General features: G+C 38.9%; 1 protein-coding gene and 1 long non-coding RNA gene across 4 annotated transcripts in view; one reads left to right on the forward strand and one right to left on the reverse strand.

The window, feature by feature from the left end:
• Positions 1 to 4,458: 4,458 nt before the first annotated feature.
• On the reverse strand, positions 4,459 to 6,765 carry LOC127381364 (uncharacterized). 2 transcript variants are annotated; one of them, XR_007888707.1, is made up of 2 exons: positions 6,626 to 6,765; positions 4,459 to 5,770 (listed from the first exon to the last, which is right to left on the reverse strand). It is a non-coding gene; the product is annotated as an uncharacterized LOC127381364 (long non-coding RNA). The 2 variants fall into 2 exon arrangements; XR_007888708.1 differs by lacking the exon at positions 6,626 to 6,765 and adding an exon at positions 6,012 to 6,089.
• The window catches only part of PRTFDC1 (phosphoribosyl transferase domain containing 1), a 47,436-nt gene continuing 26,608 nt past the window's right edge, over positions 6,214 to 27,041 (forward strand). The window contains exons 1-3 of one of the 2 annotated variants that reach the window (XM_051611610.1): positions 6,214 to 6,301; positions 10,173 to 10,279; positions 13,214 to 13,397. In XM_051611610.1, the coding sequence (XP_051467570.1) occupies positions 6,257 to 6,301; positions 10,173 to 10,279; positions 13,214 to 13,397 (336 nt within the window). In that variant the 5' untranslated portion in view covers positions 6,214 to 6,256. The remainder of the gene's footprint in view (positions 6,302 to 10,172; positions 10,280 to 13,213; positions 13,398 to 27,041) is intronic. The other variant, XM_051611611.1, reaches the window with a different exon arrangement.

Consider the following 27,041-nt stretch of genomic DNA (forward strand, 5'->3'; position numbering starts at 1 on the left):
GTCTCGATCTTGCTCCAGATCCTTTTTGTTATGTAATGATATGTAAATAAAATATGAATTCCATGGTTTCATCCTCCAGGCTAAGCAGTGGCATTATGGTAGGAATCCAGGGTGAGTTTCTTGGTTGTGTTTTTTTCTTTTCTGTTTAAGGGGTGCTAAGGTAAATGTGACTGACTTCCATTTCACAGAATCACAGAATGTTAGGGGTTGGAAGGGACCTGGAAAGATCCTCCAGTCCAACCCCCCTGCCAGAGCAAGATCACCTAGAGCACATCACACAGGAATGCGTCCAGGTGGGTTTTGAATGTCTCCAGAGAAGGAGACTCCACAACCTTTCTGGGCACCCTGTTCCAGTGTTGTCACCCTCACAGTGAAAAAGATTTTCCTCACCAAGTTATAAAAAACATACTTTTTTTTCTAGACTGTATGTCCAACAAATGGTTGTAGATGAGCAGGCATAGCAAAATAGTAGATTATGTTTATGTCAGCTGGTCTTGTGGATGTTGCTGTGAGGATTAAATTCTCTTCAGTCACTGTAGTAGCCTAGGTTGTTAATTTGTTATTCCATGCTTGCCTCCATATTGACTACACAGCATGGAGAAATGCACACAAACATGCAAACACTGGAATCACTTTGTATTCCAATCCTTCTTCCAATATTCTTTGCAGTGGTGCCCACCAGAAATGTAAGTGCAGCTGAGCTGCTGGTGAGCTGAGATTAGGGGTTATCTTGCTGGCCTGTGCAGTTTCCTTGAACTTCCCTGGCACCGTTGTCAGTTGTTAGATTGTAAGTTATCTGTCATGTGGATCATCTTTTTCTCTCTTTGCTTAGTGTTTGATGCATAAAATTTTGTCTGTAAGCAGAGCTCTCATATGATGATGATGATGATGATGATGATAACAACAACAACATTATTAATAATACATATTATCATCTAGGAATGAATTATTACCATGCAATAAAGGGGACAGATTCAAGTTGTTTACTGAAAGGATCTGTTTTCCAAGAACCATCATCTAATTTGTTTCAGTAACTGGGAAGTAGGAGTTGAAGGAAGAGAAATGAGATTTAAAGCACTTAACTTATTCCCTGGAGCAATGTCATAGAACATTTTTGAAATGCAATGGTAAATTCCTTTTACCCGGCTTTTCCACTGGTAGCTGTTTATACTGCATTTCTCATTTTTGTGGTTCCTGAATTCTGCAATTTGAGCCTGTATGTTTCCAATATGGCATATGTATGCCTGAAGTTAGAAGCTATGTTTTGAACCTAGACAGCACTATATAATAGTTTGAAAGCTACTGTCTCAAACTGGTCACTCAAACTTAATTAATGTTTCATTTACTCTTGCTAGGTGAGCAGCCCCATATAGAAAATTCAGGTGAGTCCTTTAATTCCCAGAGCTGCTGTAAAGATAGACAAGTACCTCTAGGACTAGGCCCCTCTTCAGGGGCCATATCAATGCTGAGGAAACAATGTAATCATTCTCTCTTCAGAGGAAAGAAAAAATTACTAGTGTTCAACATGTGGCCCCAAGCACTGCACAGTGAGGAAACACCAGGTTTTGCTGTTTGCTGAGGAGAATCGTCTGTCTTTTACGCAAACAATAAAATGAACAAATGGTCCAAACCCAGCATTCCAGCACCCCGAGGGAGCAGGTCATTCTGTGCAGCAGCAGAGCTTGGGGGTTGGCAGGCCATGGACATTCAGCAAGCCTGCCCTACTGGAGAACTTGCTGGACCAGATTCTGCTTTTCAATACACTTTTGTTACTGTGCTGTTTATTCTAGGCAAGCTGTGAGGTATACAAATTACATCAAAGATGACTGAGATGTTTGGGGGGGGAAAAAAAGAAGTCCTTAAACCATAACTTGTTTAAAACACTCAGAACTCTGGTTTTGCAGATTTTCCCACACTTGCTGAAGTTTAATAAAAAAAGTAAAAAGGGTGATCAAGCCAAGTGAACAACCTCCTTTGAAAAGAAAACAAAACTCCTAACAGCTTAGTTCATTACATTGGGTGTGACCCACTATGTACATATTTACAATTCCCTGACTAGTTTTCATGGCAGTGCATGATGAATTTGTCATAGGATATGATGTGAGCAGCATTCCCTGAAAATAACGCTTTATCATTCAAATGTCAATACTTCTCAATAGCTTGTTGGGAGAAATATTTGCATAATATTATGAGGGAAATAAAGTTTATTCTAGTATTAAAGGACGAGGAAATTTTTGTTTGCATTTATTTCAGCTATAAGGAACTCTTATTAATAACATGAACCTGAAAAGCAGGAAGAGTATCTTCAGGAGCCAGGAAATTGCCAAGTGAAGCTCTCACTGCTCTAGTCTGGCATAGCGAGATTAATAACAAACAAAAATGTAGTTTTGTATTAAAGATGTTTATCACAGACCAAATAAGTCAAAGCCTAGAATTCTGTCAAGCAGTGCCTAACACTGATTTAAAGGTAATAAAAAGGTAAAAGCAGATTAACATCTGGAATGGCAGCTTTTAGCAATTTTCTTGATATCAAAGTTATTGTAGTTAATTTTCAAAACCTATGTCAGTCTTGTAGGCTCAGTACAGGTAAACTGCAATAGCCTCATGTTGTGAGCTTCCCTTGTGGATCTTAAATGCTACGATTGCTTTAAAACTGAACTTTCCAATTCCTCAAGGTGCTAATTCTGCTGGAATTGAAGATGGACAAATAGATCCCAGCTTGCAGTGCTGCTCCATCAGCTGCTGTGGTACAGTAGTCACAAGGGGGAAGTAGAGCTTCCCTGCAGGATACCACCTTGCCCTGACTAATTGGACAGCTTTTCCTACTTTCTCCCTAGGTTCTTGAATGTTGGGGAATGGTTTGAAATAGTATTTCATGTTCTCCCAGATGTCTGCAACACTGTCTGGCAAGTAAGTTCTGTTGCACTCAGGGTCTTCAGCAGCCACCCTGTGGACTGGGTATCTGCCTCAGGTAATGCAGAAGAACTCAAAATTCTGGAATACATTAAAACTGGATATGAAAACAATTTAGAATTGCCTTCAACATGCCCTAAAGTAGTGCATATACTAGACTTTTGTTTTTAATATTCTCTTCAGTGGCCATTTTACCAAAAAATGTCTTTCTCTACAACACCTGGGGGGCGAGGGCGGGTAATTTGCCTTGTAACCACTAAGAAATGCAGGTTTATGCTTGATAAGACTGTTTACAGTTCTGCTGTTCACATAACAGCTACAGCAACAGGCAGAACCAGAATAAGAGCTCTCACTTCAACCCCTAATTGGCAAGTTTCGATCTAGGTAAGCCATACCTCTTGAAAGATTCTGGATGTTCATGCTTTTCTTGTCTATTTTGGTTGTTTACATATTAAACTGACTTTTCAAATGTTAACTTCTTGGGAGGAGAATACATATAATGGATTTGCAAAGGCTAACAGGTAACTCCATGGTAATGTTTGTCTTGGACTGCTTTCTTGATACATCTCTGCCCTAACCTTCCACTTCCAGTATTTCTTTACATTAGAGTTGTGAAAGGCTATACTACATGTCCTGCTTTTATCAGTAACAGGGTAAGAAAGGTAAGGATGTGTAACTGAAATGATAAAGTTAATTCTGTAAGGGCCCAAGATATAAATACATTTACAAGAGATTTGCATAGAATTCTTAACTCTCCTTTTTTTCTCTGTGTGTCGCTTCTTCCATCTGCTCCTTTATGTCTTTTGGCTATGTGTCCAGACCTACTTGTTAGTATTATCTACCCTATTTTCTTTGTTCTTTCCCCCTTTGATCGTTTCCCATGGCTGTATATCTAGAACTGTTTATTCTGTTCCTCCTATTTTTAGTTTATAAACAAACAACTAAACAAAGATAATAGGAACATTCTTCAGAACGCTTACACTTTTTTTCACAGTTAAGGACCTAACATCATGTTTTAAATGATCATATTTTGGCCCTAACTGAAAAAGATTTTGAAAATCTACTGTAAATTCATTAATTCTACACCACATAGTACAATATAAACACTAAGTAGGCACATACACATCCATAGCAAAATCCCTAGCAGCTGCATTTCCATCATGCACAAAGAGCCTCATTCATTCTGGTTTCTGATATTTCTGTGGGCTTACAGAACCGTGAATTTGTCTCATTTGCAACAAAAGTAAAAGAAAAAATAAAAAATTACATTTTATGCCAATGAAAAAAATCTTATGCAGAGAAGTGCAACTTTGTGTATTGGGCTGGTGGCTGCTGGTAGCAGCACTACCCTTCAAACTTCACCCCAGCTAAGTTTGTCTAGTATTTCATTTCCATACTCTTATTTATTGTTAGCAAGACATGACACTTCATTACACTTCTTAAGTGAGCCCTGTAAGATTGTTGGATGAGAAGAATACCAAAAGGAAGACCTGACAAATGCAGTCATCCAACCTTGACGGGAAGAACAAACATTTCCTGCTTAAGTTTTTCAGCACAATGCCAGAGGAATTTATTTTTTTTTTAGTATCTTGTTCATGTTTGTCTTTTGCAAATCATTAAGCTTCTCTCTGCAGCGCAGTTAGAACAATTTCTTGTATTGTTGTGTTCTGATAAAGAATGTGGTTTAAAAAGACATAAAGCTCTGTAATAGTATGCCAACTAGTCCAAAAAGTAGAAGAAACCAGGACTCATACAGCAGTGGCAACAGTAATCTTGAGTTTCTAGCTGTAATCCAATTACCTTCAGAATGTGGGCTTTAGAAACAGTTCTTGCCCATCTCCAAGCGAGAAGAACCTTCACACCTTGAAATGTGGCTGTGGGTACAAATAAGTAGCATTTAATCCCCAAGATCAGATGAAACGTTAGACTTTCTTTCTCAATAGTTGTATGAAATGTTGACATGCAATTGAAATGCAAAAGTATTTAGAGATTTTCCCCATTATTAAAATCTTCTATATATTTTACAAAAATATTTCTATTTACTTTAGATAGGTTTGTACAAGTCTGTATATGCTGTTTATCAAATTCATTACTTTTTATTAAGTTTATTTGAAGCACTGTGAACAGGAACTTTTTTTCAGCATACCTTTTCAATTGCTTTAGGACTTAGCCAGACTTGAATTGGAGTGAGTGTAAATGCACTAACAGGATGCACCTAAAAAACCAGCCCATGTTGGACACCAAACTCCTACTGTAGACACACCCATACTTTTCTCTGGATTCATCTGTTAGGACTTGTGACCAGCAAGTGTAAATGACTGCACTCTAGAAACCAAACTGAAATGTCTTCCTACTTGGAAGAAAGAGCACCCCAGGTATCACTAAGCATGTTTCATTATTGCCACATCTTCTCTAAAACTCTCTGCCTTTAATAATTTCTAGTATAGGAATGGCAGAATTCTACTACTTGTGTATTTAATGGATAAATACCAGAAATCATAACCAACTTTCACTTCTAAGAAAGTGAAAAGCTGCAACTTTGTCCACAGTGGACTGAGAGGCTGTTCGCATTTTTCCCCAAAGGGACGATACAAAAAGGAAAGAGCAAGTCCAAATTTAAACTTCTTACATGGGAAAGTAAAGGTAGAAAACAGAGGAACCAAAGAGAAGAAGCAAGCTCCTTCTCATCCATGAGGCTATGAGAGCAAAATATTAATAATAATTTTAAAATAATTGGAAGGGGATGGCAGAAGACTGCATGGTTCCTGGTCATGGTGGTGGACTGAAGGTTTGGGAAGACGTAGCTCATTCCATCATACACACAGTGGTGGGGATGAAGGAGCACCAGTTCAGCAGTCTGCAAGAATGGAAAGCAAGATTAAAGAACTACTGGAAGTTTGCTTTCTGGAATCTTTTTCTCCCTAGAGTGTAAATAAACCCATGTCAGTTTAAACTACACCAGCTTAATCTTACCCAGTAACTTATTCCCAGGCCTCTTGCTTCGCTCTGTCCAAACCTTTCCACCACCCTGCCCGTCCCAGCGCTGCCTGAACACCCACCCCGTCCCTTACGGACACTTCAGCTTGTGCCTTACAAACCTCCAGCAACTGAGCCTGTTTGGTCACGGCATAAAAAAAGCTGACGAGTGCTCGTCTGGCGAGCCCCGGCTGCCGGCGGGCACAGCGCAGCCGGCTCCCTGGGGAGGCGGAGGGAGGACGGGCCGGGAACACAGGGACACAGCCCCCCGCACCCGGCGGGCGCAGCCCGGGCCCCGCCGCCGCTCCAGCCCCGCTCCCCAGCCGGCCCCGCCCCGCCGCAGCCCCTCGGGCGGGCGCGCCAGAAGATGGCCGGGCGAGGCGGCAGCAGCGCTGGAGGCCGCGGCGTTGTGGTAAATGCAAAGCGTGGCCCGGCCCGGCCCGGCCCGGCCCGGCCGCCGCTCCCCGCCCCCCCCCGCCCCGTTCCCCGCCGCGCCCTCCCGCCCTCCGCGAGCACGCGGCGCCGCAGCCCCGCACCGCCCGGCCCAGCGCGGCTCCCCGGCGGCGGGCGCTCCCCCGGCGCGTTGTGCCGGCCGGGCCCCGGCACCGCTCCGCTCCCGGCCCGCCTGAGGCCGCTGCCAGCCCCCGCCGCCTGGCCCCTCACGCTCTTCCCGCCCTGCCCGGGTCCCCGCTTGCTCCGGGCTGCCCGGGATGGCGTTCGGGCCGTGTCCCCTCACCCATCTCTCCTCCCCGCGTTCTCCTCGCCGCACCCGCAGCCGGCCGTCCCCAGCCCTGCGGGGGCCGCCGCACAGGGACGGTGCCCGGCCCGGCCCGCGGGCTGAGGCGGGAAGGGACGTGTTGGCCTCCCCGGGCCGGAGGCAGGCAGGCCGGCTGGCTCCCCGGGCTTCGTGCCGCTGCTGTCTTCCTGCGTGTAAACACGGCCCTGAAGGGCTCCGGGCGGCGGCTGTGGCGGTGCGTTTCGCTAGGCTGTCCGAGGAATGGAGATCGGGGGGATCCCGCCGAGTCTGGCTCCCACCCGAAATGGATATTAAAGCGAGTATCTCGACTCTCTGTGTGGATCGGCTTCTTGCACCCCGGGTGACGGACCCCGCTTTTGGGACCACACTCGGAGGCCCCACGGCACCTGGGAGGGCTGCGATGCCCGTGTTGGGGTTGCTCCTTATTCTGCTCTGGTGGGAATAACCTTGGACTTCGGCAGCGTGTGTTGAGTACCCGTGAGCCTGAATAAATTAGGCAAAAATTAACGGAGGGGAATAAAACCACATTATCGTGTGAAGCAAAGAGCATCCCTGCCACCGCCTGAGTTATGGTTTTACTTTATTGTGGTGTTGGGATTTTAACCAAGTTGCAGAGTAGCTGCCCGGATCACGGCCCGGAGCTGAGGGCAGCGGTCACACCCCATCCATGCCAGCATCTCCTTAGCCCCACTTCCGAAGAAACCCACCACTGAATGTTCAAGCTCTGTCAGAAGCCACCATGCATCAGCCACCTCCCCTGACACCTGTGTAATAAATGGCATTTTTAAAGTGGATGACTGTGTTTAAGTGCCAAAGCAACGTGAGGATATTGCGAGGGAGGGGATGAGTGATCACAATATTCTGCTGAACTGATCTCATTTCTTCCACTTGCATACGTGCATACACTCTGCAGCCCCCCAAAAAACCTACCAAAAGTAAGGCCAGCACACTAGGATTTAAGTTTACAAAAGCTGGGCTTTGGTGGATGCTTGCACCCTTATTTTATACGAAAGCAGAATCCAGATTGTTTTTCCTTAGAGGGAAGCACTGTGCTCAAATGTCACAAGTACCACTCAGACAACAAAACTAGCGATGTTGTTCCACTTGAATGTCTTCAGCTTCTTTCTTATGCCTCAAGGGAATGCTTTCTGGTATTGCCACGTATTTGTACCACTTTTTGTAGACATTCACATCAACTTTGTAAAGACCTACTGAAGAATTATCCAGTTGAATACTGTCTTTTTATTGGCACAATCACAAATATTTAATATTTTTAAGGGCTAAAGCTAGAAGTACATAGAAGTTGAGTTTAATTTGGGGGAAATCTTTTTATATGCTTAGCTATTAAACTGAGGATAATCACTTTACAGTTACTAGAAAATTGTCTTATAGCATAACATTGTGAATAGCTTCAGAATAAATGAAAATTTCTAAGCCTTATTTTTAGGAAATGCCTGTCCAAAATAAAGAAGGATATGAAATGGCCTTATATGAATAATTAATTAGAAAGTACATGTGAATTTAATCTTTATTAGTCAAATGCTGGCGGTCACTTGTAAATGAGAACTTCTGTAATGCTGAAAAGTGATGCAGTTTATGTTATTTTACTCAAGACAACCATAAGGCTAGATAGTAGAATGAAAATTTCATCCTGATCCAGAAAAGACTTACTGTAACCTAAGTAAAAGCTATTGGTTTGTATGAATTCTGAATCATTTTCTATCCATGTAGTTTGATCTCCTGCATGACACTAAGAACATGCAATTTGATGAGAACGCAGAAGCAAGTGATAGTGACAAAGGGTTTTGTCAATGTTTATAGTGCTACTGCAATTTAAAGCACTATCTGAAATGGTTTCATTTTATGTTAAAATGCTTTTGAACAAAACCACGTGAGGCAGTTCATTGCTACAAAATGTCTAAAAAGTGTCAGCCACCCTTATGTACTGAAAATGAAGATGGGAAAATAGGCTTCCTAGGACTGCAGCAGTGTTTTTAGGGCAGGATTTGCCTCTACTTAAAATCCTCACCAGGGAGGATATTTATAATCTGTTTCTGTGGAAATGAGGAACATAACTAAGCAACTTTTTTCTTTGTGTAGTTTCAAGGCTTGTCTAAGTCAGGGGAAAAGCTTTCATTAATTCCAGTGATCTCTAAATCATGCTCTTTATGGACAAATAGTAGTTACCAACAAATAACTTATTTTTTGATACAGAAACTGCTGGGCAGAGTTAAGAAAACACAACAGTCAAGATGTCTGTAGCTCTGAATTAAGGTACAAAAAACCCCCAATCAAACTAAAATCCATGGCTCAGCACACTTGTTCAGTACAGCTTGAGGAAGGGCTATGACTAGAGTCAAGAAGACTAGATATGAAGGAACAGTTTAACATCAAATATCCTGTGTTAGCCTAGACATTTTTGGGACATTATTTATTGCTCTTATACAAGAAATTGTAAGCTGAAGTTGGTTTCCTTTAAAGGCTACATTTAGCAGAAATGCCACTAAGATGTGTGCTTAAGAAAGGCCAGTTTCTCACCATTTATCCTTCTACTCAAGATTCATGTGGGCAAGCTGGAGAAAGAAGAAAGACATGTGACTTGAGGAATATGATTGTAGGGAAAACCTATAAGGTGTCACTTTTTATCCTGAACCAATATCGAAGCAAAGCTTTGCAATGATTCTGAGATACCTTGTGAATCTGCCAGTCTTGTCTTTCAGAAGGAATTGTGAAAATTGTTGGTTTAGAATTTGTTTAGTTCTTGTGCTGATGACTTTGCATCTTCATAGCTTTCTGAAGCCTTTACCTGTTGCCCTAAATCTCTGCTGCCACTATATGCTGTGAGAACTAACATATATTAAATGTGTAAAATATTTTTTCTGTAAATACATGATTTACAGACTAGCTGATAGTGAGGTGAGATGTGAAAATTTTGTGATGACTTATCTTTGATAACTTACCTTAATTAAAAACCTCACTTTCGGCCAGAAGCACAGTCTTCCACTGATCTATACAGATACCATCCAAGAACCACACAATTTATTCTCTGTATGCTGTTTCTTATGTAGAATATTTATTTATGTGCAACTTTGAAACACCTCTAAGCCAGAAGTGTATAATTTTAACGTGATTTATAACTCTTAATCTCATTGTCTGAATCTCCTGTTGGAGAATCCCTTCTTACTGATAATCTTACATTTGCATTTTGAGATTGAAGGTAGTAAGAAAATTAGACTAGCCACTGGTCTAATGTTAATTAGTCACATATTAAACTTTCTCTCTAGTTGTTTGCAATTTTGGGTGAAATTTCCCATGTTCTGTGGGGAAGAAACTGTAGCATTTGATTTCTGAGATATACAGAGAGGCAAAGTAATTCATAGGAAAAGTGAAATAGTGAGTTATAACTGGAAGAGAGTATGACATACTATTAATTAATCCAATAGAGTGTACAGGAACTCTGATTTTATATCAGTTACATATTGTCAAATACCACAAAGTATTCTGAACAGAATTATCTGATCTTCAGATTTCAGACAATTGGCCTGGATACAGTCTGGATTTGTTCACTTATCCTCAGCACTACTATGGAGATCTGGAATATGTACTTATACCTCACGGCATTATTGTTGACAGGTATGTGTAGTTTGAATGTTACTAAGTAAATTTTTTGGTCAGTAGTAGCTAGTATTATTTTTAGAAGGTATGTCATCCAGACAGTGTGTATATAACATTTGTCCTAAAATATATTAGCAATTACAAAAATACTTTATTTAATTTGGAAAGTAAAAAAATGCTTGAAGGTTAGGAAATGCTAGACTTGCAGTTGTCTTAGCAATTCCCTGTCTGATTTCTTTCACCTAATTTCTAATTTGGACATTGAGATGGGTCCCACAAAAGGAAAAGTGTGACCATATAGTGAAATTGGCATTGGTATGTAAATTACAAGAGAGCTGGAGGTGAAAGGGTAAGTACAAATCTTTTCATATAGTTATATTAGAATGTCCCACTTGCACTCTAACCATCCTGTAATTTTAATACAAAAAGGACTAAAATTTGCATTCAATTATATACAACTTCTGCCAACTCCCTAGTACAGATCAGCAGTCCCAATGAAACTGTTCCTGACTGCACCATTGTCTTCTGTCATTCAGCACAACCATAAGTGTGTCATGGACTGTTTGGGTCCTGATTGTAGCTTGATCGTCCCTGATTCCTTACCTTGTAGTGGTTCCCATGTGGTCTCAGTGTAGGCATTTAACAGTGCTTTGGTATTTGTGGTAGTCTAGCTCAGTGTTCACACTCAGTTACCATCTTGACATTGTGTTAAAAATGAAAAAAAAAATAAAAATGAAAAAAGTTACAAAATGGAAATGGTAATTTTAAACATGGCATTTATTTGGAATATCTGAATGGAATTTTTTGGGATACTTTTAGCCTGCAGCTTTCTACCTACCACATTTAAACAGCTGGTTGCAAGTACTGAAGGGGTTGCAACTCCTTGAAAGAAGATTGTAAACATTCATTATAAGGAAGAGTTATGATTCCTGCATTTGTTCTTAAACACAAGCTTTATTTTGTTGCCTTTCCCGTTACCATTGTGTTGAATTTTTCATCTCTTTTGTCTATGCTCAACTGACTTAATTCCTTTTATTAAAATAAATAGGTTATATCTTCAGTTGTCATATAATTCAATATAAATTTGTTTGAAGTATGCATTGAACTTGTGTTGTTTTTGTACTTGAACAGAATGAACTCCACTGTTCTTTCTAAATTCAGCAGCAAAGATCAATTCTGTTCTAATGAAAAAGGACACAGAACCAGATATATTGTGTTCATGCAGAACTTTCATGTAGGAAGAAGTCTCATTGATAAAATTCTTGTCAGTTGGTAGCAACTAAATGTCGGTTAAAAAAACGAGTATGCTTTTATTTAAAAATTGAAATTAGTACATTTTTGTCAATGCTGGAATCAATACTCTTAAAATCCAAAGCAATCTTTGGAATTTTTTGAAATTTCAGCTCCTCAAACAATCTGCGGAAGAATATTAAAAAAATTAAAATCACCAACAAATGTTTTTTCTTAATGAAAGTTTTTTCCCATGATGCTCAGACTTGATAAAATGGTAAAATAGTATTTTACTAATCTTCAGTAAAGTAAGTAAGTGAAAGTCTTTTACTGATCTTCATTCTTACATCAGTAAAAGGAATTACATATTTAAGACTAAGCAAGATGATCTAATGATATCTTCTATTTTTCAAATCTAAAAATACTAATGACTGCTATATGGAATTTATTTAAGCATTACAAATACAATGATATGAAAAAGAAATGACAGCCTTTGTTCTTAATTAATCTATTATCTTCAGTTTAGAGCTTATTCTTCTCCAGTGCATGTATACATGTAGGTGTCACTACAGTTCAGTGTATTTGTGTAGTGGTAAATGAATTCCCATATTACAGTGGGCAGAGAGAAAAAAAAAAAGTATGAAAAATGCAGTCATGAAAGACATGGGATAATTTACAGGATTATTTAATAAATTGCATCCTGTCAAGAAGTTCACTCTCATTGAAACTACTGACTTTATTCAGAGAATTATCAAAGAAATTTCCAGCAGAAGTGTTTAGAGAAACAATGCACTGAGCTGTTTTTCCTCAAAACATCAAATTACATGGTTCAGTTTTCTGTTGATACCTGGTTTACATCTAGAAGTGACTTGCTACCCCATTTTAGGTCTAGAAATGCCATCCACCTTGTTCTTTAGAAAGGAAAGCTACTTAAGATAAGCATTCATGTTTATTATTTTTACCTTGAAAACATATTGTATGGCAGAGATGTGTATTGTTTGGTTTCAGCCATTTGCCACATTGCATTTGCAATGCAGAGTTGTCAGAGAGAGGGCAGATACTGAAACCCTGCAATTCCAGGTTCACTGGAGCATAATGTTGATTGTTTTTGTGTGTGATCTCAGAACAAGTCACTTAACTCTTTGCTCTCTTCCTGAAGTAGTGATAATGTACACGCTTTGTAAAATTGTGATTGATACTGCGTTTCTTTATAGTGTTTATGTATGTTTTTGTTGAAATTGTAGGGGTAGTGTCTTCCAAAGCCCATCAGTGTGAAATATTTATAGTCATTCTTTTCCCTATCTTTCACTTATGTATTGGTCTTGCGTGGTAATTAAAACAAGTTAGGGAACTACACAGGAATATTTTATATTGATGTTTCATGTGAGGTAAAACTGAAGGCTGAGTTGCATTCTTTGTTCAGAAGTCTCTGAAATGCTTATGAATTCAACATATGCTGAGATGTGTTACTCTCTTTTTTTAAGTGGGGAATTTATGCATTTCAGGTTGACCAGTTTGATTCTCATTCTTCCTGTCTTGCATCCATCACTCTCTGTCTGCCTACTGTGAACTTGATCCAAACCCAGTCAAGCCAAGGCATTTAGACTGTCAGTCAAGCTGTATACTCACCATCATGTTTCTTTGTAGTCCCAAGGAAAATATGCCATGAACTTGGATAATCTGCACCTAATGTTATTTTATCCTTAATTTTTTTTGCACCAGGACAGAACGATTGGCCAAAGATATTATGCAAGACATTGGAGACAATGATATTGTGGTTCTCTGTGTCCTCAAAGGTGGCTACAAGTTCTGTGCTGACCTTGTGGAGCACATTAAAAATCTCAGCAGAAATTCAGAAAGGTTCATCTCCATGAAAGTCGATTTTGTTAGACTGAAAAGTTACCACGTAAGTCAGCAACTTATTTATGTAGATTCTGGTTGTATGTTCATAATAAATAATGGACTTTTTTAAGTGGGAATTTCCCCACCCCACAATTGTATAAAAACAGTATGAAAAAAAATTTTGTTTGAAAAACCTGTGAGGTTTTCTTTCAGAATATTTGTTCATGACCCTTTTTTGGGTCATTTTATGGGTAGTATGAATGATGATATGAAGCATCATCCTCAAGCTGTTTTTTTTATTATTTAGTCTGTCTTCACTTTTGGACAGAAAATTATGCAAGTTTCCATCATGTAAAATGTCAGCATGTTGTTTGTTCCCCAAATCCTCAACAGTTCTGTCAAATTTATTTTATGTTACTTCCTTTTCCACTCCCACATAGTTTGGCGTAACTGCAAGATGATAAACCCAAGTCTTATTCTAAATGTTTAACACTAAGTAAATTAAATGCTTTCATCTGCATAACATGCATTTTACATAGTAGCAAAATATACCACTAGATGATTATAGTGTTTTGTAAGAAAATGCAATAAATGCCTATAAATATCTAAAGGGCAGGTGTCAGGAGGATGGGTCCACTCTTTTTCGCAGTGTCCAACAACAGGACAAGCTGGAGCATAGGAGGTTAAACATAAGTTAAACATAAGGAAAAAGTTATTTATTGTGAGATTAACAGGGCACGGGAACAGGCTGCCCAGAGAGGTTGTGGAGTCTCTTTCTATGGAGACATTCAAAACCCATCTTGACATGTTCCTGTGTGACCTACTGTAGGTGATCCTGCTCTAGCAGGAGGGTTGGACTAGATCATCTTCAGAGGTCACTTCCAACCCTGACAACTCTATGAACCAAATCCAGTGTTGAAGGATCGACTTCTGGTATCTTCAGAGGAAATTATGCAGCAATGATTCATTTGATTCAGTGAGACAATGACAATGAGATGACCTGCCTTTTTTTTTAGAATGCGTGATTACAGTTTCTATTTACATAAGCTGTACATTTACATTTCACCTTGTAGTTCACACTCCATAGTGAGGGAGCATTTCTAGAAATAAGTTGTCCTAGAAATACCTACATACACTAAATAAATGGAGAGATAATACAAGTTCTTTCTGAGCACAAATGCAATTAGCTGAATCTTAAAGTTCCCACAATAATGCTATATCCTTCCCACAGACAGAGGCTGATTGGTTGGCATTTTGCTCTGACCCCAGTGATGATAAACTTTTCTGAATTTCACAAATCCAGTCTGATTTTTTTCTGCAATGGAAGAGAAGCAAATGAGAGGCTTTTACAGCTATTTGATTAGGATGTGGTCTTGGGACTTCTCTTTCAAGAATTAATCAGGTCTATGAAGAGCATGTGCAATACTAGTATTATACACTTTCCAGCACATGGAAATTTTACTCATTTTTGTGTGTGTGTACTTATGATAGCACTTCAGTAATACTGTTTGGCAAATAGTGGAATTATTTAAATTAGTTTTTATTTTGCACCTGGCATATAGGTAATGCACCTGCTTTTCCTAATGGGTTCTCTCTTATCCAGTACGAAGATACCCCAGTTCTAAAACTTCTTTCATTGGTGGCAAGTCAACTCTTACTAGCCATACTCACCCATAACCAATGAGTGGTAGGAGATGCTATATTGCTGAAGTGTGGAAATATTCACATCATTGCTTAGGGTATAAAATAAAACCATATCAAGCTGAAGCTGCAATACAAGTTTTGTTATGCAAGGATGCAATTATCAAGACTAAGCCCTAGATGATCCTAGCATTTAGTAGCTGTGCATATTTTAGATCTTAACCTCATTTTAGCAGGAAGGTTGCGCCTTCTTCTTGCATCCAGTTTTTAGAACATAAATCCTTTTTTTTCTTATATGTGCTTCCAAACAGTTGTCATACATTTAGAACCTGAAGCTCTGCTTGATTTAGTGCTTGGAACAATGCATGATATCTGCCTGGTCTTGAGAAGCTGAATGGCTCTGCAGTGTACATTTGAAATTACATTAATATTGGTAGATGAATTCCATTCACACCGTTACCATTATCTGCCATCCTTTGTGTTTTGAGTTGTTGTTGTGTCCTGTCCAGCTGCATGTTTTAGAGAAATTTTACCTTTTCAACCTAGCTGTAGTCAGAACACTTCAGGAACTCGCTGTTACTAGTTTAAGTGACTCTTTATGCCTGCCTTAAATGAGACTCCCAAACCCCCTATGTCAGTTTAATCTGTAATAACGTACCTCTCACAGTGTTTTACACTTTAATCAGAGGCAAATAATTACATTTTTAGAGGTAAGACTGTAAATGAAGTCTTGGAACAGCACTGGTTCCACTCCTTTGATTCTCTGCATTTTCTTTTCAACTTTCTGTTAAGACTTACTACTGCTTTCTCTCTTTATCCCTTTTTCATTTTATAGACACTGTTCTTATCACATTATTTATCCTGCTTCCTTTTACTAACTCTTCTGTTTCTCTCCTAAAGGGAGTCCTGCTGCTCTTCCTTCAGATGCATCTCCCTTCCCCCCTCCAGCTGTTTAAATCCAACAACTAATTTCAGCTCAAACTCATGGAACTTTTTAATTGTATCATTCCAACTTCAATACTGAAAGGTTAGTTGATTTTTAGAGGTTGTAATTTAAAGTGGAATTTCTTAACTTAATCATGTAGCAAAAATGGGTTGTATTTGTGACCCAAAGTCAGATCTTGGCATCAGTGAAAGTGCATCTTAACTCCAAAGTATTAATGGAAAATGTTGTACTTTGATGTCTGGCATAAATACATGATTACAGATTGTAAAAATTGCAAAAAAGCTTTATGTGGTTCTTTGTTTTTCAAACCTGTCATCATATTTCAGATTTTAGACACTTAATCAATATGTTAAGTTCTGCTTTCCTATTAAGTAGCTGAAAGTTTGACATGTAATTTCCATTTTCTACTTTTTAATACAAATTAATTGACTTTTTTTAAGAAGCATAGTAGTTTTAGATTCTCTGGAAGTTAATGAGCAAGGTTTTATCTGGTTTGCAAACTAATGACATATGTGCATAAGCTTGGATATTTTTGTGAGAAACTTCCCTGTGTTTTACAAGTGTTGCCTTCTTCCATTATCTCAAATTGGCATGTTGAATTACTGAATTTACTATATATTCCCAGATAATGTGGGAATCTTCCATTTGCTTATTATTTTTAGAGGGAAAAAAGTGGAATGCACCTTAGGAAGCTGTAACCTAAAATTAATGTGGTTGTAATGCTTTTATTCTATAGACATCAGCATTAGTTCTTAGACCTTTAATAGAATTCCTGCAACTGAAACTGGAGGTGCAGCCTGGTCCTAAAGCATATTTGTATTTCCTCTAGAAATTTTATCGTATTTTTCCATTTATTTAGTTGTTGGTTTTTTGGTTTTTTTTTTCACTAGAATGTTAAAATGATATAGTAGAGAAAGTTAAGGAGTTTATACATGTGGATGGAAACTTAGAGGCTCAGATGTAGATCAAGAAAGGAAAAATTAGGTGTGCTTAATTGTAAACAAAGTCTATATATGTAAATTGAGAAGTATACCATTTACGAAGATACACTTGATAACAGTGTTATAACTCAGATTTTAAAGGCTTCTGAATCAGAAAGACATATTAAAAATAATTATTAACTGGAAGAGAATCATGACTGGAAGATACATTAATAGTTTTCCTCCATAGAAATGTGATTTTTGGAGGACACCACTCCTTGTAGAGTTACAGATGATACGAAATACTTGTTCTCGTTTAATTTTGTGTATTTAAGTAAGGGGAAAATAAGGACATGGTTTAAATGGGGATGTGATTAGAGGCTGTATGGTGGCTTTACAAGCATCTAGCACAGCGAGCAAGTTAAAAGAAAGCATAAAGGTGAGAGTTTGAAAATGTGGTGGTAGGAATAAATGGATACGGAAGTCTGGAGTCCAGCCTGGAGAAGAGAAGGCTCTCGGGAGACCTTATTGTGGCCTTTCAATACGTAAAGGGTGCCTATAAGAAATGTAAGGACAGACTTTTTAGAAGGGCCTGTTGCGATAGGACAAAGGGTAATGGTTTTAAACTAAGAGAAAGTAGATTCAGACTAGATATAAGGAAAAAAAAAATTTACAGTGAGGTTGGTGGAGCACTGGAACAGGTTGCCCAGAGACGTGGTAGGTGCCCCAGCCCTGGAAACTCTCAAGGCCAGGTTGGATGGGGCATTGAGCAGCCTGATATAGTTGAAGATGTCCCTGATGGTTCCAGATGGGTTAGACTAGGTGATCTTTAAAGGTCTCTTCCAACCCAAACCATTCTACAATTCTAAGGAATTGTGCAGTGCACTTCTGAAAGAGGATAGGATGTGAATTGTTGATAACCCGATTGTTATCACAGTTGTTAATTCCATTTTGAACACAGATGATTACTGAATATTGATCTGTTTTTCATATAGTGTCTGAATAGTGGATTATAAAAGAATATAGAAGAATATCAATAAGATATTGTTGAAAATAATCCTGAAAAATATTACTGAACTTCAAAGGCCTGTTGCTTGCTTTGGGGAAACTTCTAGAGGATTATGTGGATTTGGTCAACTAATGTCATTATTTAAAATAAATATATTATTTCTGGTTTCCAGAACATAACTAATGAAAAAATCTCTGAGTTCTTATCCGTGTACAATGGTTTCCCTGAAGTCTGTTCACAAACAAATCCGTTTATATGATCTGTTTCCTCTTCAGCCTCTGTTTGTTTGAAATATATTTACAACTGTTGGTTATTAATCTTGGCATAAACAGGACCATTAGTGTTGCAATATTCTGAAAATATGCAACAAAATAAGCATTGTTTAGTAGAAATCTGAATGTTTGACTATATAAAGCCATCTCAGTAAATAGTTCTGGCAAATATATTTTCTGTAGGTGTAAAGCAACAGAGGAATTTTATAGTGAGTATGTTGAAAGTCCATTGGTAAACGTAGTAAAATAATTTATTTTTCTGCCCTCTATGTTTACTTCTCATACACCATTACTAAATACTTAAAAAGCACAACAGCATGAAGCATCAGACTATAATCAAAGCAGAGAACAGTGTAAAAGGTCCATTCCTGCTTTGCTTAATAACTGGTCCTTATTCAGTATAATTTTACTGTTTACAACTTGTTTTTTTTTTTATGATCAGTATGAACTTGGCAACAGATTGTTGTCATCCTGACCCTAAAAAGCAAGTAATTTCAAAATGGTTTTATTCGTTTAGCAACACAGAAGAAACAACTAGGTGTACTGCGTGGATTTAGTGATTCATATCTATACCCAGACTGTACACCAGTGTTACAATGATTGTTTATCTCCATGCCTGTGTGTCATGAAAACAGAACTTATGATCTCCTGAGAAAAATATGCATCCTGAGATGAAAGAGAACTTATAGGTTTTCTGTTGGGCAAGTTGCGAGTTCCCTTTATTTTGCTTCATGTACCAAGTTTAGCTGATGACTGTGTCATTTTCTGGATACTGAGTAGCCCTGGAAGGATTACAAATTGCAGCCTACCTGGTAGAATGAATTCGTATCAGCTTGAAGGCCAAATTCCACAATAATTTCACAGGATGGAACTCCAAATTATCTGTGAATTATCAATTTGACCTGCAACAAGTATTTTCAGAATAGACAAACTGTGGTTTATTTAATTTGGAGAGAAGTTGTGTGTGTAGTAGACATTGAAAAACTAAAATATACTCTTTTAACCTTTTTCAGAGGCATGGGTTATAGTCAGCACTGTAGATAGTGTACACCTGTAGAGAGGATTTTGCAGTGTGAATTGCTTTTAGAAGGTAATAGGCAACAAAAATATGACATTAATTTAGTCCACAGAAGCTACCAGTATCAAGGATATGGACCTTAAAGCCATTGCTGTTCTTAGAAATGTGTTCTTGTGATTGTAGGTAGTGCTGCCAAATAGATGTCTTATGGGCAAGCTAAAGATGAGAGATTTGGGACTAGAAATCTGCTGCCAAAAATTGCCAAAGGGATTTTATGGCTATTTTTCATGTCTATGAATGGATAAAATAGCATTTGCATCCTAAAGTAGTAGGATCTTTTTGAGTGAGAGCTCTGTGAAGTGTTCAAACCTGCTAAAATGAATAGAAGGTCCTTTACAGTCCTAAGCCAAAGATACTCATGAGTCTTCAGCAGGCACTGATGATATGTCTGTATCCCAGTTATTTCATGAAACTTAGTAAGACCTGAGATGGTTAAGAAGGAAAGGAAGAATGGAAACACCGTGTTTTAGGTGGATAGAACGTTTGGAGATTCTACAATTCACAGTCCTTATAACTGTGTTCAATGTTCATTTTCCAAGTGTTAAGACATGTTTAGAATATTTTTCATGAAAGAGACAAAAACCACTTTTACGTGCATCAATGTCTTACTGCAAAATGTCAGCCTCAGAGACACTAAAGCTTTTCAGAGAAGTACTTGAACATGTGTTAGCGGAAGTTGTCCCAAAAGCTCATTCTTGCAACTACATGATTAATTTTTTGAAGATATTTACAAAAATGTAATGAGAAGAACAGGAGTCTCATTGGTTAAATTATGGGTGCTGTTATTAGACTGAACCTGCATCTACAGTGTAATTCAGGCAACTTTGAGAATAAGCTCTCCTGCCATGTTCATCTGTACCTCAGCTACAGATAGTGGTTTGGTCTGAAAATGAAGACACTGGAAGTGGGTCTGTTTTCTGACTGCATCTGTACTGGCTGGAACAATGACAGTCTCCAGTTCATTGCTCAGGGTCTGCAGTGCCTTCCTGCCAGCTCAGCTGCTTCTGAGGACTTTCTAACCTGTCTCAGCCCAAATGAGCTTGCTGGGTTCATTTTTACTGACCCAGATGCCCACAGGTATTTCAGCCTGGTAGTAGCCCCTGCCACAGGGAGTTACGAACAGCTGAGGACAGCTTGTGGGCAGTAACTTCTGTCATCAGCACAGCTCTTGATGGAAAAAGAAGTCTGCCTGTAGTCAAGGGATCCTCATTACTGTGTGCAAACCTCAGACTCCCCTCTTATTTGTCTGAGAAATGCACTTCAGAGGCATCAGAGGGAGCATGGATATTTCAAACCTCATTATTTTTGTGAACCAACCTACTTTTCCTAGTGTTCTAAGGCAAATGGAAGAAGGCTGTACTATGTGTAATAAAATGTCACCTTAAAACTCAGTGTCATGTCACTTCTCAGGTCTGGAGGCAGATGCTCTCCTTTCTAGGTATCTAGAGCTTCCATTTAACATGGCAGTGTTGTGAAATACGAGAGCTAAAACTCATCACTTGCCCAAGGTTGTTGAGTGTGAAGAGTAAGAAAATGTTTCTGATTGAAGTTGTTTTAATTCAAACATACAGTATTTTCCTGCTGGACACTGCTTAGGGGCTTGTAGAGTTGCTAATAATATAAGTAGGCGTTAATTTATGGGCATAGTTCAGGAAAGGTTATAATAAGCCTATCTTGCACTCAGTTTATCAAGTTTATCTGTAATGTAAAACTTACTCACAGAGGGGTGATCTCTGTAACTGGATGCATCAGATAACACACCTACACACCACTTAAATATGTTAGCGCCATCTGAATCCTTGGTGATTTGTTTTAAGTATGAGTAAGTGTTTCAATGACTCATATATAAGAGGTTTGGGGGAACCAAACAGCTCAACCGGGGGAGAACTGAGTAGGAAGCAGCCTGATTGCCATGGGGACAGAACGAGAACAGATGTGACAGTGAAGGCAGCCTGGTACTGAGCTGTGCTACAGCTCTCCAGCAGTATCAAAATATTGTTTTAAGGCATTCATGGGGCATATTAAAGCAAGAAATTACTTGCCTTGTCAAGATACTTCTCGCTTTTATCTCTTGTTCCCTGCTTAGGTGTTACCTTCCTTTAAATTGATTTGTGATTTTCAGCTGTGGAATTCTTTTTTTCTAACTGAAAAAAATTTACAGTTTCCCTGTATTTGGGTTGCTACACTGTTATGCTGGACTTCAGATCTAAAGTAAACTCCACAAGAGGTATTTTCTAATCTTTCTGGAGAAATTTGTCTCCTCAAGGGTCACATTTTTCTAACAAGCTGTAATGTTTTCCTTTTAAAAATGTTTTGCAATTTGAAATAAATGTTTTAGATTACAGTATGTTACAGAGGGCAGAACTACTATGTATAAATGGAGTTTTAGATCTCAAGTTAATTTTTTTAAAGTTTTTTTTAATAAACTTCTTTTTGTGAGCTTAAATCTTTCATTTTTTTAAGCAAATCTAGGTTACTGGAACATCTTAACATTTGAGACTGTGGATATTTTTTAAATTGGTCAGTTTTAGAACAGGTTCAAAGCATCAAGGGATTTCACTAAAAGCATTTAAGAGGTCATCTTTTCAACAGTCAGATTCTAAAGTTCCCCTGGATACAATATTTGTTGTAAAGCAGTGGTTTGTTACAAAGCCTGAGAAGTTAAAGTTTAGTCTGCGTAAAATATTTTGTTTCATGTTCAGCCAAAAATACAGCAAGCTACTACTAAATTATGACATTTGCAGCAATACTACATGTCATAATTAGGAGAGACTGTAATCTGTATTTTCAGCCTGCTTCACAGATTTTTACAGTGATAGGGAGAGAGGCTTTTAGATGTAAGAAAGGTCCAGAACATAATGGTTGCTAATCTTGTACAAATAAGATCTGATTAATTTGGAAACACCATGACATGTTTACACATTGGAAAATATCACCTTGATTACTTATTTGGATGCTAATAATGCTATGTAGTGTGTGGGTTTTTATATTAAGGTCTGAAACGGGGCAAAATTGATTAAAATAAGCTGGAGGATTCTAATTTTCACAAGGAATCCTATGACTCCTTTACTTGCATCTCTTAAATGCTGTTTCTTGTAACAGATCATAGCATGTGCCATGTTCACACAGAGCCACACCCCAGGAGTGCTGCAAGGCATAAAACAAAAAGATTACTTTAAAGGAATACAGCAATAACAAGAAGTACTGTATTATTGCAGTGCTTACCTGTGTGACCAGTACTGAATTATTTTGACTCCTCATTTGATAGACTGAAGTTAGAATATTTAAATAGAGAAGGGATACTATGAAATAACCTTGCAAGAAGTGTTATCAAAAGTTTCCAAGTTGTCACTAGCCAAGGGACTAAACAGAGTGGTATGAAAGGAAGCACTACGAGATTGCAGGAGTCAGTGATACACTCGACTCCAGATTGCTGGAAGGGGCTGTTTGAGGTTTTTATCAGTCTCATCTTTTGTGAACTTGCTTACACCTATCTGTTTTCTCAGCCTGTGGCTGTTTGACAAATTTGAAGATTCTTCTCTTACCTTCCTTTTATCACCAGATCCCAAGAGCTGCTGATAGTCAGGGTCAGAAGGTTAGTGCTTTGTGCTTAGTCTAGAGAAAGCTCTTTTCTCTTGTTCTTGCAGAACAGGAAAATTATAACACCAGAAAACCTTGGACTACACTCTGTGGAAAGTAACCTGACTTTTGAGGATATATTGTGTTTCTGATTTATATACAATTTAAAAAATTCTGTATCACATGTTCTTTGTTTCAGTCCTTGCTGATCTTTTTAAGTGTACAGGTGCTGTTTGTGCCTTACAGTTATATGTAGTGCTGCAATCTTGCTGCCTCATTCTTAAACGAAATAACCCATTGGACCCATTGAACTAAGCAATATATAAAACATATTTGCTAAACTAGAAAGGAAAATATTAAATAATTTATTCTTTATAATCCTTATTAGCCAAGTTAACTGGTCTAAATTCTGCTGCAATTTACAACAGTTTGGCCCTTTCCCTGGAGATGCCAATAAAACCAAAGTAATATTTCTGTCTAGGTATTTTAAGGGAAGGTTTACCCACAATAAAGCTACAGGGATAGATCGTGTATGCAGTCATGTTTCTAGAAAATCTTTATTTGAAAATATTTAAAATATGGAGATGTAATGTGTATAAGTATCTGAAGGGTGAGTGCAAGGAAGATGGAGACAGGCTCTTCTCAGTAGTTCCAACTGTCAGAATGAGGGGCAACAGGTACAAGTTGGAATGTAGGAAATTCCATTTAAATATGAGGAAAAACTTCACAGAATCACAGAATCTTAGGCGTTAGAGGGGACCTGGAAAGATCATCTAGTCCAGCCCCCCTGCCAGGCAGGATCACCGAGAGCACATCACACAGGAACGTGTCCAGGCGGGTGTCCATCACCCTCACTGTAAAGAGGTTCCACATAAACATCAGAAAAAACTTACTTACTGTGAGAGTGACAGAGCACTGGAACAGGCTGCCCAGAGAGGTTGTGGAGTCTCCTCTGGAGACATTCAAAACTCGCCTGGATACAGTCCTGTGTAAAGTGCTCTAGATTATCCTACTCCAGTGGGAGAGTTGGACTAGATGGTCTCTAGAGGTCCTTTCCAACTCCAGCGATTCTGTGATTCTGTGATCTATATTCTGTACATCTATAGAACTTCAGTAGAAATACCATGTTGAACACATGCTTCCAGCAAAATAAGAGTGTAAAGAATTTACAGCTGTTAATATTTGCATTTGCAAATTTGATCTTAGTTCCTGGTGTAATCTGTATTAACCTATGGTAACTGCATTAACATTGCATGTGAGTTCACTTCTGTTGATGTCTGAGTGTACACACAAGAGAGATCAATTCCAAATTCCTCTTTAGGAAGGGAAAAGCTTCCGTGCTTCATTAGACACCAGAGAATGTTCATGGAAGCAACACTTACAGGGGATGAATTTTCTAGTATCTATTTCAAGATGCCTTGCCTTCTTTGAATTAAACACAGAGAAGGTATGCAAGAGTCCTGGTACAAAATAAATTACAGTATATGTGAACAGATTATTGTAAACAATCCTATTTATGAAGTTTAATAACTTGCTGTTACTCTGAGAGTTGTTGAAGCTGAATGATCTGCCTTGCTTTTACAGCAGGGAAGAAGCATACACGTTAGCCCAGGTCAGCTGATAAGGAGTACCTTGCTGCCAGTAAGTTCACTGTTTGTGTTTCTCTGTCCAAAGCCGACTTCCTCGTTGCAGAACTCTGGCCTTCCCTGGCACTGGACAGACTAGCCTGAACCTCAAGCACTTCCAAAGCTATGTGATGGAGTGTTTTGTTAAGGAGCAACGAGGAAGAAAAAGAATACAAAATAAGTGAAATCTTCAAATTAGTTATACCGTAGACCTAACCATAGAGATGTATAATATGTCTTACATTGCAGTAACTGGAGCTCAGATAGATAAACCTACACCAGTTTAAAATTTACTGTCTGAGGTTATCCTGGCAATAGCAGTAGGACAGATCTCAGCCCATCATAGTCAGTGGTGCAGTTACTAAGCAGCTCCAGAAGGCATTGTTATCTCAACTTAAAAGCTAACAGAAGTACACAAAACATTAGTGCTTCAGTGCAAATGTACCTTTACTGTCCCTCTGGGATAGGTGATGTTCCAACAGTGGGTGTATGCCAGTTTACTGTATTTGATTTCCAGTTGGTTCAGCACTGTTGGCTTGTTTGCAAGATTTTCAAAGCACCTCCTTCAAATATATCAGTGACCCTGCACTTGATTATTTTTAATGTGGGTGTGCCCTGGAGGTTGCAGTCTGCCTTTTGGTGGTGTACATTTGATTCTGGGGAAGCAGAGGCATGCTTTCCAGTCTTTACAGGGAAGTGATCCATATCATTCCCACTCATTTGCACAAGTTTCCAGCTTAACAGTAGTTACTAGTTGTCCTCTGAATGCTGATACTTGAGTCTGGTTAGTCCTTCTAGTTCCCTGCTATGAAACCATGACAGTCCATGTACTGACCTACAGTCTTAGAGTCCTTTGTTCTTAGCTATTGTTCTTTAGAGAAAAAACCCACAGTGGTACCAGTTTAAGTGTGTGTTGCTTGTAAGTATGGCATCTTATGTATCACCACTCCGTGGATGTTCTTTCTTTGACTGATATGCTTTATATATCAGTTTGGCTTGACCTAGTAGTCAAAATAGGTTAACAGGTGATGTATATGCCATACTGACTCTTCCCCAACCATCTTACTCATATATTGAAGCATTTCTCAGGAGGCAGGCTGCAAAGCAATTAGATTTCATCCTAGGGTGTCAGCATCCAAACAGGAACATAAAAGTTTTCATTTTAATTATCGTGTTTATGACTGAGATGGTAAAGCATGGTCATGTAGCTAAAGATTATTATAGTTATTGAACAGTATGTAATTTCAAAGCAGAAGTCATTATAATTGCAGATATATCTATCTAAACTCTGCCAATACCTGCAATTAATTTCTGCAATGCTATTTTTTTTTTTATACAGAAAGCTTGGCTGTATAATTAATCAGTTTGCCACAGTAAGTCACATAGAAGTAATAATTTTCTCTTTAAAGGATGTAACAAGACATTTCTTCTGTGGTTTCATTTTTGAAAGATATGAAATAGAAGGAAGTTTCTTGTCATGTCTGCTCTGCTTTCATCTGAGCAGTATGCTTTTTCTCAATTGAAAAACATAACTGTAATAGGTGTTAACTTGTATGCCAGAGTACACAGTTCTGCTTAGGTTTTCTGTAATTTTCAGGTTTGTTGCAGCAGTGTATTGTAGCCATGTATCTGAAAACATTTCATCAGTCAGTTGTGTCCATGTGATGTTTCAAATTCTCAGCTTTTCTTCACTGTATGAACTAGCAAGAATTTTGTTCAAATCTTCATAATACCTCGGTAATCGTCATCTCCTCTTTGGCTTTAATACCATCCACCTTGTTCCCTCAGTGCCATTCAAAATGTAGCTGTTCAGATCACCTTCAAAGTTACTATTAGTGCAGCCTACCCAGTCACTATCCTTCCTCCAGTATCAAATGCAACGGACTAGAGGGTCGCAAATGTAAGACCCATCAATAAGAAAGGCAGAAAGGAGGATCCGGGGAACTATAGACCTGTCAGTCTGACCTAGGTACCAGGGAAGCTCATGGAGCAGATCATCTTGAGTGTTATTAGAAGACATCTAGAGGATAACGAGGGGATCAGGCCCAGTCAGCACAGTTTCATCGTTTATGAAAGGCAGGTGCTGCCTGAGGAACCTGATCTCCTTTCATAACCTGATGACCCGACTATTGGACGAGGGAAAGGCTGTGGATATTGTCTATCTGGACTTCCAAAAAGTGTTCCCCATAGATCTCTCATAAAAAACCTGGCTGCTCATGGCCTTGATGAGCATACGGTCTGTTGGATCAAGCACTGGCTGGACAGTGGTGGTCAATGGAGTCAAATCCCGCTGGTGGCTGGTCACAAGTGGTGTTCCTCAGGGCTCAGTGTTGGGACCATTTCAGTTTAACATCTTTATTGATGATCTTGATAAGGACATAGAGTGTGTTATCAGTAAGTTTGCAGATGACACCAAGCTAGGCGGGAGTGTTGATCTGCATGAGGATAGGGAGGCTCTACAGAGAGACTTGGATAGATTGGATGGTTGGGCTAATGTTAATGGTTTGGGCGTCAACAAGGCCAAGTGCCGGGTCCTGCACTTGGGCCACAACAACCCCAGGCAACACTCCAGGCTTGGGGAAGTGTGGCTGGAAAGTGTCTGGCAGAAAAGGACCTGGGGGTTCTAATTGACAAGCAG

This window comes from Apus apus, chromosome 2, assembly GCF_020740795.1.
Source record: "Apus apus isolate bApuApu2 chromosome 2, bApuApu2.pri.cur, whole genome shotgun sequence".
Classification (NCBI taxonomy): Eukaryota; Metazoa; Chordata; class Aves; order Apodiformes; family Apodidae; genus Apus; species Apus apus.